General features: G+C 47.0%; 1 protein-coding gene across 1 annotated transcript in view; it reads left to right on the forward strand.

Moving 5' to 3' along the window:
* Window positions 1-12576, forward strand: part of CLPB (ClpB family mitochondrial disaggregase) — a 73762-nt gene that overhangs the window by 8387 nt on the left and 52799 nt on the right. Inside the window, exon 3 of the mRNA XM_062515370.1 lies at window positions 7281-7367. Coding sequence (XP_062371354.1) covers window positions 7281-7367 — 87 coding nt within the window. The remainder of the gene's footprint in view (window positions 1-7280; window positions 7368-12576) is intronic.

Here is a 12576-nt window from a genome sequence, read left to right on the forward strand (position 1 = left end):
TGCTGTCAGGGCTAGGATTACTAGGATTCCTCCAGGATGTCATGTCCTGGGAGCAGCTTTCCCTACCTTGAGAGCTGCAGAAATACCCTTCCCTTCCCTTCCCTTCCCTTCCCTTCCCTTCCCTTCCCTTCCCTTCCCTTCCCTTCCCTTCCCTTCCCTTCCCTTCCCTTCCCTTCCCTTCCCTTCCCTTCCCTTCCCTTCCCTTCCCTTCCCTTCCCTTCCCTTCCCTTCCCTTCCCTTCCCTTCCCTTCCCTTCCCTTCCCTTCCCTTCCCTTCCCTTCCCCACAATGTGCTGGTCCATATATTTTCACAGAGCACCATGGTGTATTACTGGCCCTGCAAAGATGGTGAGGAGTGAGAAACAGCCATAAGCTCTCTCCAAGAAGGCAGCAGCCACATCAAAGGGTTTTGAGCAGCTCGCTGTGTCCTCCTGTCCAAGCAGATCCTTTCCCTGGCCTTTAGCAGGGATTGTGCTTTCATGTTCCGAGATATTGTTCACTTGGGATGTTTTTCTTCCACCTTTCTTCTGCAAAGCAGAGAGCAGTTCCCAAGAGGGTGAGCACATCTGAGAGTGTCCCCCACTCTACAGTTAAACAGTGACATATTGGGACAGGGCTGGGGGAAATGTTTAAGAGGCTGAGAGAAACAGAAGCTATTGTTGTTGCAAAAGTTCAAGTTTCCAGCTTCCTCTTCCTCCACCTGTCAGGAGGGAGTGCTGGGCATGCTCCCGGCACTGAGCACAAACTCAAACATGCCCTCTGGGCTCAGCAGTGTCACCGAGTCAGTCACCCAGAACCCCAGTGGCGGGGTGAATAGGAGGCACATCTGTCCGGGGGCAGTGGGGGGAGAAGGCTCATCGTTGCCGACGTGGGCTCTTTATCTCTTCTGCATGGATCAAAGTGCTGAAGCCTTGGGAGCTGCTGTCTCGAGGTAAAATAGGGCATATGCACAAAGCAGTGCGTGCTGCTCTGCCCAGATTCCTCCAGCAAATTCCAGAGCAGACAGTGATGTTCACAGAATTACAGAATCACAGAGTGGTTTGGATTGGAAAGGACCTTAAGGGACACGCAGTTCCAACCCTCTGCCATGGACAGCAACACCTTCCACTAGACCAGGTTGCTTCAAGTCCCATCCAACTTGCCCTTAAATATTTAGAGGGATGAGGCAGACACAGCTTCCCTGGACAGCCTATACCAGGGCCTCACCACCCTCACATGGAAAAAATCTCCCTAATAATTCAATCTAACCCTGCTGTCTGACAGCCTTCTGCCCTAAAGCCATTAAAAAAGTTTAATTGAAATCCCTTAAATATGAGTACTTCCCCAGTCAGAAATAGCAGCGGCTCTGACTCAGGCCTCTTCTCCTGACCGGGCCTTGAATCACAGAATCCCAGAAGAGTTTGTGTTGGAAGAGACTTTTAAAGGTCATCCAGTCCCAACTTCTGCCATGGGCAGAGACATCTTGGTGGCACCACTGTAGTCAAGGAACTGTTTGTCATTTGAGAAACACTGGAAATGGCGCTAATAGAGCTCTATCCATGTGAGAAACTCCTTAGGAGGTGAGTATCCTGGATCTTACTTGGTTAAAATGTGGATAAACATCCTAAACATTGATCAGAGGATTTTATTTAATTAAAATAAAATACTCCTGCTGGTAAATACATTTGGCTGTCTGGGATCTGAGTAGTGGTCGTGGCTTTATCGATTGTCATATCATTAAATCAGGCGGAGAAAATATAAATGATGGGCCTGAAGACCCTGAACATAAAGTTCAGTTGTCTGAAAATCTGTTAAGTTGCTGAGCATCTTGCAATGATTTAACAAAAAAAAAAAAATCCAGCTCCTAAATGAAATGTCAATGCATATTATGGTGGATGATGTGATACAAGTAATTCTCTCACTGGGCTCAGTGATGTGGCATTCCAGATGCTTATGATGATCTAGATTCCTGAACGGAAAACTACTTGACTAATCCTAATACCTTTGCTCCAAGCCTGTAACCTGATCCCACAGGAGAGGCTCCAGCATCCTTCCTGTTGGATGCTCGATGATTAAACAGGTTTGACTGCTGGACTCGGATTTTTTTTTTTTAAAGAATGAAGATAAATTGTTATTCATATGTCCTTCTAGTGTGTCTGTAGAGAAAAAAGATTTTCAGTGAGTTAATAGGTATTTTTCAGTGGGTCCAAAGTGCCTTGAGAATTCTAAAATCACAGGATGACAGAATAGCTTTGGTTGGAAGGGACCTTAAAGATCATCTAGTCCCAACCCCTTTGCCATGGTCCTCCCACTGGAACAGGTTGCTCCAAGACCTGTCCAACCTGGCCTTGGACACTTCTAGAGTTGGGACAGCCACAGCTTCTCTGGGCAACCTGTGCTATGGCCTCACCAACTTCACAGGGAAGAACTTCTTCCCAATATCCAATGTAAATCTCTCATCTTTTAGTTTAAAACATCATCGTTCTATTTTAAATAAGGGCTGATGTCCTGTCCTTTGTCTCAAAGGGAGATGCTGAAGAGCTACACTGCAGGTCCCACTTATGAAAAAACAAATGCAACAACAAAAGGGGGTTGACTTCACACTGACATAATGCAGGATTAGATTGTATACTGAGAAGAAATACCCATCCATATGACTGCCCCATCCCTGAAAGTGTTCAAGGACATGTTGGATGGGGCTTGGAGCATCCTGGTCTTGTGGGAGGTGTCCTTATCCATGGCAAAGGGGAAGGTGTCCCTGGCCATGACAGTAATCTTCAAAGTCACTTCCAGTCCAAACCCTCCCATGAAATGTTAAAACACACGACAGATTAAATTAAGATTGACCTTTTGCAGCACAGCAACCCAGTGGCTGGCAGAAGGTGACCAGGATGGTGTCTCTGCCCCTTTAATGTAAAATCATGTAAATGCTATGGTCAAATGCAAATGGACCTGATACTTTGCAAAACTACATTAATTAAACTCTACAGATTATGTTAATCGGTGGTTGGTATTGGGCTTTAAGGTTTTTATTGCCAGGCAAAAATTCCCAGCCTGAAGGTGTTTGTGTGCCTCTATCCTGATGCCTTCTTACCTGCAGTTTTGGTGTTGGGATTACCTTGCCCCTTCTGGGTTCCCCTTTCAGGCTCCCTCTCCTTTGTCATCAAGATGCCTTTTATTTCCTGGATTTTCTGTGGCTCTTAGGCTATCACAGTGACACACTGTAGGACAGGGGTGACTTGAATGTTACTGCTTTCAAAGGACTTCTGAATGGCCAAGTAAATGAAGTGCAGAAATAACTTGGACATGTTAGTCCACACCACTCTGAGAGACATGTGGAAGGGCATCACAATGGGAAAGGATTTTGGGAAGCAGCTGGAGTGAGTCAGGGGGAGACAGTAAGATCTCTGCCATTGCAGTATCCTGACCTACATCTTGAGCTCTGGTGCTGGTGGGAATGACTCCGTAGGGTCTGGGGGAGCTGGGTGTGGCGTTCTTTCCTGCAGCGGCAGCGAGTGAGCAGTTTTCCAGCTGAGGGAGTGACTCCCTGTGCCTGCGCAGAGGACATGGCACACATGGTGACACAGATGGAGCTGTGGTGTGGATTTCTCCCGCAGGCAGTGTCCTTCCAGCTGGGGCAGGTGATGGAGTGACTAGCAGTGGCCGTGGATCTCAGGCAGGCTACCTTATCTCTGTTGTGAATGCAAACACCTCTGTAAGTGGAGCTGCAAAGGGAGCTGATCTCTGCAGATAGCAATCTGCTATCCCTTGTGTGTCCCGGCACATCCAGCCTCATCAGGATGGAAAGCTTTGTGGCTGCACAGGGATATGTCTCCTTTCATCATTCTGAGAGTGCTCTTCAGACAGCAGAACTGGCAGCACACTCTTAGCACTCACTTGCAGGGATGTGGTGCTGGCAGAAGGAGAAAGTATAAGGATATTTCCACAAATTCTTCATAGAAAGGGTTGTCCAGCCCTGGCACAGGCTGCCCGGGATAGTGGTGGAATCCCCATCCCTGGAGGGATTTAATAGATGTGTGGATGTAGCACTTGGGTACACGGGTTAGTGGTGAGCTTGCCAGTGCTGGGGTTGGACTCAATGGTCTCAGAGGGGCTTTTCCAACCCAAATGATTCCATAATTCTATGCCATACCCTGCAGGAGGCCAAGGCTGCTCTTGTGTAGCCCCCCCAGATGATTTTACCGGGCCACTGGATAATGCAGGAGCTGCAGCTTGACCTGTGTTAGCCTTGTGCAGGGCTTTGTAGATCCAAACCCCCATAAGACTATAGGTGAATCATCCCTGCTCTCCATCATGCTGCTGGGTGCTTCTTCAGGTATTAAACTGCATAGAAAAAAGAAATAAAAATCGGATCTTGCATGGATTCTGTGTGAAAATCTGTTGCTCAAGTATCAAACTTCTTTGGACCAAGGTCCTGTTGTTGACCGGCCAGATAGTTCATTACCATTAAACTTTAAATTGTAACCCTGGTAAAGAGAGCATAAACCTTCTGTTGGTGTTTTGGTCATTTGCAGTGGTCACAGCCTCCAGAATCACAGTTGGGAGCAACAAATGAAGGCTGCCAGTTATGATTCTAGTCTTTCAATTATTCGGTCTCTGTCCAAGTGCATGATGAACAGTTCAGAGCATCCAGATCCATAGCACTAGAATATAGGCTTTCTATTCAGATTATGTTTATCTGACTGGTTACTCCAGTCAGTGGTGTGAACTGCATTCAGCTGTGTTCAAGATATCAGCCAAAGTTCAGGCAGTGTTTTGCTAGTTGGAAATAACTTTAGGATTATCATACGGTATATCATAGCATTGAATGGTTTGGTTGGGCGGGAGCTTCAAGACTATCTAGTTCCAACCCTTTTGCCATGGGCAGGGATACCTTCCACTAGATCAGGGTGCCAGAAGCCCTGTCCAGCCTGGTATTGGACACTCTCATGGCTAAGACATCTACAGCTTGTTTGGGTAACCTGTGCCAGGGCCTCACCACCTGTGGAGACCATAAATGACATTCCCTACTTAGGGAGACATGAGAGGCTTCTCTCGTAGCCAACCCCGTTCAGTCATGCCAATGTACCCCTGTTCTGTTCCCTGGGTCGGCCCTGTGCCCCCTTTCCTGTCCCTCAGTCTTTTGATCATTCCCACCCTGTTTCCCCATTGGCTCCCATGCCCTACCCCCACCTTTATGCCACCCCTATGTCCCCTAGTGGTAATTGGTCTCTGATGCCCCCTGCCCAGAACACCCATCTACTTGAAGCTGGACCCTCACCATAAGGTTGGCCTTTGTCTCTGACCCTGGACTATGCATGCGCGTGGCTGAAATAAACATCTCTATGGAACTCAAAGGCCCTTCCTGCCTCTTTACCTAAAACCATGTTAACAGCTATCCAGGCTACAACAACCACCCTCACATCCAATAATTTCCTCCTGATGTCCCATCTAACCCTGCCCTCTGTCAGTGGGAAGCCATTCCCCCTTGTCCTGTCACTCCACGCCCTTGTCCAAAGTCCACTCCAGGTCTTTTGGAGCCCCTTTAGGCACTGGCAGGGGCTCTTAGGTTCTCTGTGGAGCCTTCTCTTATTCAGGTTGAACGCCCTGGGTGTCTCAGTATATGAGTGTCTGTTCTTTGGGATAAGTTTCTAGTGAAACCACTGTGAAGGTTTCCAGTGAGGTGGAGAAGGTTGGTGAGACACCCTGGGTGGAGCTGTGAGTGTTCCCTGGACCAGCATTCCTGCTTCCCTTTTTTTTTTTCAATTTTTTTTCCCAACTGTAGGAAGAGGAATATGTTTTGTTTACCTCCTTTTCACTCACCAGAGCAGACCAAGAACAAGGAATTTGGAAGGGCTGTCTGAGTTCAGATGTGTACCTCTCCAAGTCCTTGCAGAGGTGATCTGACTTGTTGCAAGCAGACACACTTGACCTTGATTTCCTTGCCTGGGATTCTGGGTGGAATTTCAAGACTTCAAGTGGGGTGCTGGCACAGGTGGAACATGGCTGGAATGTTCTCTTGTGCCTCTCCCAGCAGGGAGTTTAACGACAGCTCTTCCCTGTTATATCTGTGTGGAGAATGCACTGTGCAGGGACAGCCTCACCTAGAAAAGAAGATGGAAAAGCTTTAATTTGTGAAAAGGGAGAAGGATAAACCAAGGGGCAGAGAACTGCTAACTCCTGCATGGTCTACCCTGCTTTCTAAAGCCTCACCCATGGCTGCCCTGTCTTGATACTGGCAGCACCTTGCTCCTCTGAGAAGCATGGGTTTGTAATCATGGTTATGGTTGTGTAGAGGGACTTCTTACACAGGCAGACAGTAGCAGGACAAGGGGAAGTGGCTTCAAACTGGCAGAAGAGAGATCTGGATTAGATATGGTGAATAAATTCTTCCTCACCAGGGTGGTGAGGCCCTGGCACAGCTTTGCCAGAGGAGCTGTGGCAGCCCCATCCCTGGAAGTGTCCAAGGCCAGTTTGGATGGGGCTTGAAGCAACCTAGTCTAGTGGAAGGTGTCCGTGCATATGGCAGGGGGGATGGAACAAGATGGTCTTCAAGGTCCCTTCTAGCACAAACCCTTTGGTGATACATTCTATGATTCTGTGACTCGAATGTGTAGGGTTTAGAGTTTGTCTCATTTAACTTGAACTCTGTAAAATTTGTGTTTCCATTCTGAGCTTCCCTTCTTCCTTGTGGTGTGCAGAGAGATCTGTAATCTCATACTGTCTGGGTTTGGCACGTGTTTAGGTTGAGCTAAAATAACTGCTGCAAGAACCTGTTCCTTTGCCATTACCTTGCAAAAGCTGAGAAAATTTTGGAGACATGAGTATAGTTTGGTTCCTGATAACTTTTAGGGTCCTACCTTATTTGTTCTTATGCTGTACGAGAAAACTGCAAATTATCTGCAGGTAGCATGGGCTTTGGAGGTACAGTGAGCTGCTTCTGAAGCCTGATGGGTGCTTTGCAGCCAAAGGATTCAAATGTCATTGGCATTTGGGTTTATGAGTTTAGCTTCTGATTGGTTCTTTGGGAATTAGACTGGACAGAATAAATAAATAAACAATACAGAAAGTAAGATGTTGGCATCGCACCCTTTGAAAGGAGTGGGATTGCTATCACCTGGATGTTTGTTTAAGTTTGGTCACCTTTGAGAACTGTATTGAATCAACTTCATGTTGGGTCTTCTGGGCTGTGCTAGAGCAGGTGCCTGCACAGTAACAATTTTTGCTTTCCCTCATTAGCTCCAGGATGCTTGGCATGCTCTCTTCATATCTGTTTCCTGAACATATCTCTCCTATTTCCAGGTTGTTGGAAGCAGGTGCAGATGTGAACACAAGGCACAAGCTTGGCTGGACGGCTCTTATGGTGGCAGCCATCAGCAGGAACTCCAGGTATGTGTATCTCACATCATGGTGGCTCATTTCAACCTTTTCCTAAAGTCATACTGAGCTCTACAGAGAGTTTCCATAAAGTTTGGGATGTACTGTGTAGCTTAACCCAAGGGAGCTTGTCACTCTCCTTATGCCCAGTATGTGGTGTGACAGATCAGGGGAGGCTGCTCCCCAGTCCCGCAGATGTGACAGCTGAGCTGATGGTGCCATTCCAGAGCAGCTCTCAGGTTTTGGCCATGGATGAGCCCATGCCTGTATGCTCATGATGTCATTGTGGTGGGTACCCCACCAGGCAAAATTGCTCCCCTAAGAGCTGTCCCATCCCTTCTCACTGGTGAGGCTGTAGCTGGGGCTGAATACTGTGCCTTTGCTCCACAGTTCCCATGATGATCACTCTGGCTTCTTGTAACCTTTTAAAGACACTCCTAAATATATTCAGTCTACAAGTAAATTCAATTAGGGTTTTTTTATTTAAAGAAAAAAAAAGAAGAAAAAGAAATCCAATTTTGGAAAATGTGGGACAGACGGGAGAATGAGCTTTGATGTTACAACCTCTCAGGGATGCTTTACTTAGTCACAAGTTCATAAGCAAAAAAGCTTAATTACTTAGGAAAACACAGGATTAAAGCAGCGCACAAAGGCTGAATATCCGCTCTCGGGTGACACTATTCCAATCCATGTGCTGAGTTCGTGTGTGGTGCAAACTTTGATGTGTGCTATGACAAGCTGAAAGTCGTGACCTCCTCAGGGAGCTCCTTAAAACAGGCCCAGAGGTGGGGGCTTGCTAATGTTTGTTTAACTTTGATGTCCAAGCAGCAACGGGCCCTGTTATTTGCCTGTCCACGAAGGGATGGGCTTGGGAGCCTCCCACCTTTCCCAGTGGACAATGGTCAGCAGCAGAGTGTGACGACTGTTGACCATTCCGAGTGACTGGTGAAGCAGAACAGGACTTCCCGAGTTGCAAAGGCTAAGGAGGGACAGGGAGAAAGGCTGTTCATAGGACAATAATTACCTAAAATCAGGCCTAAAATCAAGTGGAAATGCTAATGAAAACATCTTGATGGTAAAAAATTCGTGGACCCCAGGCTGGTCCCTGCTGAGAGGGCAGAGCCGTCGCACATCTGTCTTTGTTGTGTACCTGGCCAAAAGAAAAAGGGTTTGGCTCTGTTGGGCAACTGTTTATTTTTCCCACATTTTAGATGAATACTGACTTAAAGTGAAAATTAAGACCTTGAATACCTGAAGCTCAGTAGAACTTGTCTCATATAGCAGAAGAGTAATTAGATACTGTTGGACTTGAAGGTCTTTTCCCACCTTTGTGATTCTGATTCTATCCTTTCTGGAGGTAAACATAAATACTAGCCAGACTTACTCCATATGTAACAGCTCCAGCATTGTGCAAGACAAAGTTTTGGACCTCTTGGTCCTGTTTATAGAATTGTAATGTCCACAGTGCAGAGTGGGAAATACATTGACCTGGAACATGACCCACAGAGTTTGAAATCCCTTACAAATGGTTTGCTAATGACCTAGTCCACAAGGTGAACTGTGTAACTGAAACTAGATGTTACGGCCAAGGTGTACTGGGGAAGGGAGGAGTCAGCAGCACAAGGATGCAGGATGGTTTTGTTTGTAGAGTGTGGTCCCTCTGTAAAAGGTTATGCTCTAAATTTGCTTTCTCCAGCCACAGCAACTGATCTCAGAATCAGAATCACGGGTTGGAAGGGACCTTGAAGATCATCCATTTCCACCCCTTTGCCCTGAGCAGGAACACCTTCCATTAGACCAGATTGCTCCAAGCCCTGTCCAATCTGGCCTTGAATGCTTTCAGGGATGGGGCTGCCAGAGCTTTCTCTGGGCAACTTGTGCCTGGTCCTCACCATGCTCTCAAGGCAGAATTGCTTCCCTATTGTCAATCTAACCCTGCCCTCTGGCAGTGTGAAGCCATCCCCGCTTGTCCAATTGCCTGTGTAATCCACCTAAATGTGATGGATTTGAAGTTGTTATGACTTTTCTCCTTAACCCCTCAGCAGCCTCTGGAGAGGGGAGCTGGGCTGTTCCTGGCTCAGAGATGGCCAAGGTGCAGCTGAGCAGGACCTATAGGTACTGTTTGCTTGCAAAAAGATCAAAGTCTTTGGAATGTTTAATTTACTGGCTCTCTCACCACTTCCTCTTTTATTGCTGCTGATACCTGCATAGGTTCCTCAGCATGGTTTTGAAGCGCTGGGGTACTGGGAGCTGAGATGAGTTCAGTAAGGAACTGGGAACTGAGATAAGTTTTCAGGTAAGAAAAAGGAAGCCTTCATCCTCAGATTACTGCCTTTCCAAAGGTGTTTTTCAGAGAATGATGTTTTCAGTCTCCGCTGTGCACTGGAGATTTCTGTGACCTGTCCTTTAGCTTTGTCATGTTTCCCAATTTCCACAGCCTTCACTCTTCCAATTAGACAGCCTCAGTCTATCTGTTTAATTTAATTCCAGAGGCACTGCTTTAATGATTTCTGTCAGTTGCCATCAGCTACAAGATGAAATCCAGTGTGCTGGAAGGCAAGTTTGGGGTCCATCTTTTCTCTTTACAGCAAACCAATTATCCTCTTCTTCCTCTTTGAAATGTCCTGTGTCCGAAATTCAGGGAGGCATTAAGAAGCATTCTGCAATATTCCCTTGGATAGGTCTCCAAGAGGAGACTGGTGTCTGCCTAGGAAGGGAGATGCAGTAGTGGCTCTAATGGAGGCAAACATTTAGGGTTCCTTTTTTACTTGAGACAGAGTCAACATCCAAATTCTTTGGCTCCATGATCATACAGGTTGTAACTGGGTCGTGGGCTAAAGACACTTCAGCTGTGACCATGTTTACAGCAGCAGAGGAAGGTTTTATGATGTAATTCCCATTGCTGCAAGAATTACCGTAGCATTGGCATATTTTTAGGATTTAAGCTTTAATTAAATGCATACTCAGAGCTTTGTGGGTTTTGTGCATTTGTTAAGATATGCAAAAAAGCTATCACAAATGAAACCCCAAAGCAGGTAGGACTTTAGCTGTACATCTGTATTTTGTAGCATAGTGACCTTTTCTATATCCAGTTATCAGCTACTCCGGTTTTTATCATTTCTACAGAAATAAAGTGACAGTGAAATATCAAGTCATCTTCTCAGGCTCCTTTGAGGTAGAAAACTACTTGTTTGGTAGGGGAAACTAAAGCACAGAGCAGCATGGAAAGTCTGAGTCCCAATGGGATAAGTTTGAGTAGTTCTGAAAAACAGTGGAACCTCCTTCTGCTCCCATTCAAGCACACTGGCACAATGCCTGGGCAGCAATTCTGAAGGAGGGGGCTGGAGCATGAGCATGAGTATGATGAGGAATAGCTGAGGGAGCTGGGAGCCTCAGGCTGGAGAAAAGGAGGCTCAGGAGTGACCTCCTTACTCTGTAAAACTCCATGACAGGAGAGTGGAGCCAGATGAGGGTCAGTCTCTTCTTCCAGGGGACAGGGAAAAAAGGAAATAACCTCAAATTCTGCCATGGGAGCTTGAGGTTGGTCATTAGGGAAAATTCCAAGCCTGGAAATATTGTCAAGCCCTGGAAGAGACTGCCCAGGGCAGTGGTGGCGTCACTGTCCCTGGAGGGATTTAAAAGTCATATGGATGTGGCACTTAGAGACAAGGTTTAGTGGTGGCCTTGGTAGTGCTGAGGGAACAGCTGGATTCAATGATCTCAGAGGGGTTTTCCAACCTAAATGGTTCTGTGATTCTGTGATTTTAGGGCCTCCAAAGTTTTCTGCATGGCTCAGGTGGTGGGGAGGAGCAGCTGGGTGCATTCATAGGGATTCCTTTCTCAGAATCCAGTTCAAGCGCAGTTCAAGTCTGTGCAAGGCTCCATAATGGCTTTCACAGTAGCAGCAGCAGCAATACCCATGTTTTAATTGGACAGAAATGCTCCAGCCCTCAGAGCGTCATTTTGTCTCCCTGTGGACTCACTCCAGCAGCTCCACATCCTTCTGATTTTGGGTGACCCAGAGGTGGAGGCGGCATTGCAGGTGGGGTCTCACTTGAGAGGAGCAGAGGGTGAGAATCACCCCCTGCTCTGCTGCCCATGGTGTGGGATCAGCCCAGGACATGACACAGCGCACTGTCAGGTCGTGTTGAGCTTTGTCTTCCTGTTTCACTGGGGGCTTTAGCCTCCAAATTCCTCTTGACTCTTCCCCACATTGTCTACTCATCTTAATTTTCTTTCTGCAGCTTTGGCTTCCTGCACAACCTTTCTTCTTCTGCCTTCCTCTTCAGGTCTGGATCTCTCTGCGTTTCTTCAAATCTGCTTAACTTCTTTCTTCTGGGAATGACCAATGTCAAGTGACTGCTGCCTGAGCCTTGGCCCTCCTTTTCGTTTTCTGTCTTTCTGTGTAGCTTAAAGGAGCTCTGGGTCAAAGGCTGTCCCATGGAACCAGAACCAGCAGAGCTTGGCCCAACATGGCCTTGTCCCATCCCTCGCCCTCATCCAGCCATCCATAGGGAGAGGTGTCAGGAAGTAGTTTGTTCCTTGCCTCCATGTACACTGCTGGGAACTGTGCCTCGTCCACATGTGCACTGAACATGCTGTGTGGCTGTTTTATATTGGTAATTACAATTCTTCATGAATAGTGATATTCTAGTGGGTTTATTCTGAGATTGGTGAAGGGTGCCTGATCTGGAGCTGTTCCCTGTCTACAGGCAGTGACATGATGGACTGGTGCAGTCTTATTCCCTATATTAGGTACATACATCTGTTCCATGGGGTTTTTTTCACTCCTTTCACTTTAGGCAAGTCATTCAGAGCTGTCTGCAGTGTAGCTGGAGAAATATCTGAGTACCTTTGGAAGAAGATATGGCCCAATGCATCACCTGTCAGAGAGCTCAGGAGTTGGGTGTGGGTTTCAGCTGTGATGACAGAACACTTGGAGGGCCTAATTCTACAAACTGGGGCTTTGGCTTTCAGCTACTCCCTTTCTGGGTGTTTTTGAGGAACAGTGACCACTTGGCTGTTCTGCAGCTGTTACTCATGCCTCTGCCTTGGCAGCACCCCCATCTCAGACCCCTGGGCATAAGCATCCCTCTTTTCAGGGATGAACACCATCTGATGTCTTGCAACTCGGGCACAATGTGATTCTGTCAGTTTATCAGGTGCTTGCACCTCTCCAAGCCACAGAAATGGCTTCTCTTCACATTTTCTTACTGCTCCA

The sequence above is a fragment of the Cinclus cinclus genome, chromosome 2 (assembly GCF_963662255.1).
Source record: "Cinclus cinclus chromosome 2, bCinCin1.1, whole genome shotgun sequence".
NCBI classification, from domain to species: domain Eukaryota; kingdom Metazoa; phylum Chordata; class Aves; order Passeriformes; family Cinclidae; genus Cinclus; species Cinclus cinclus.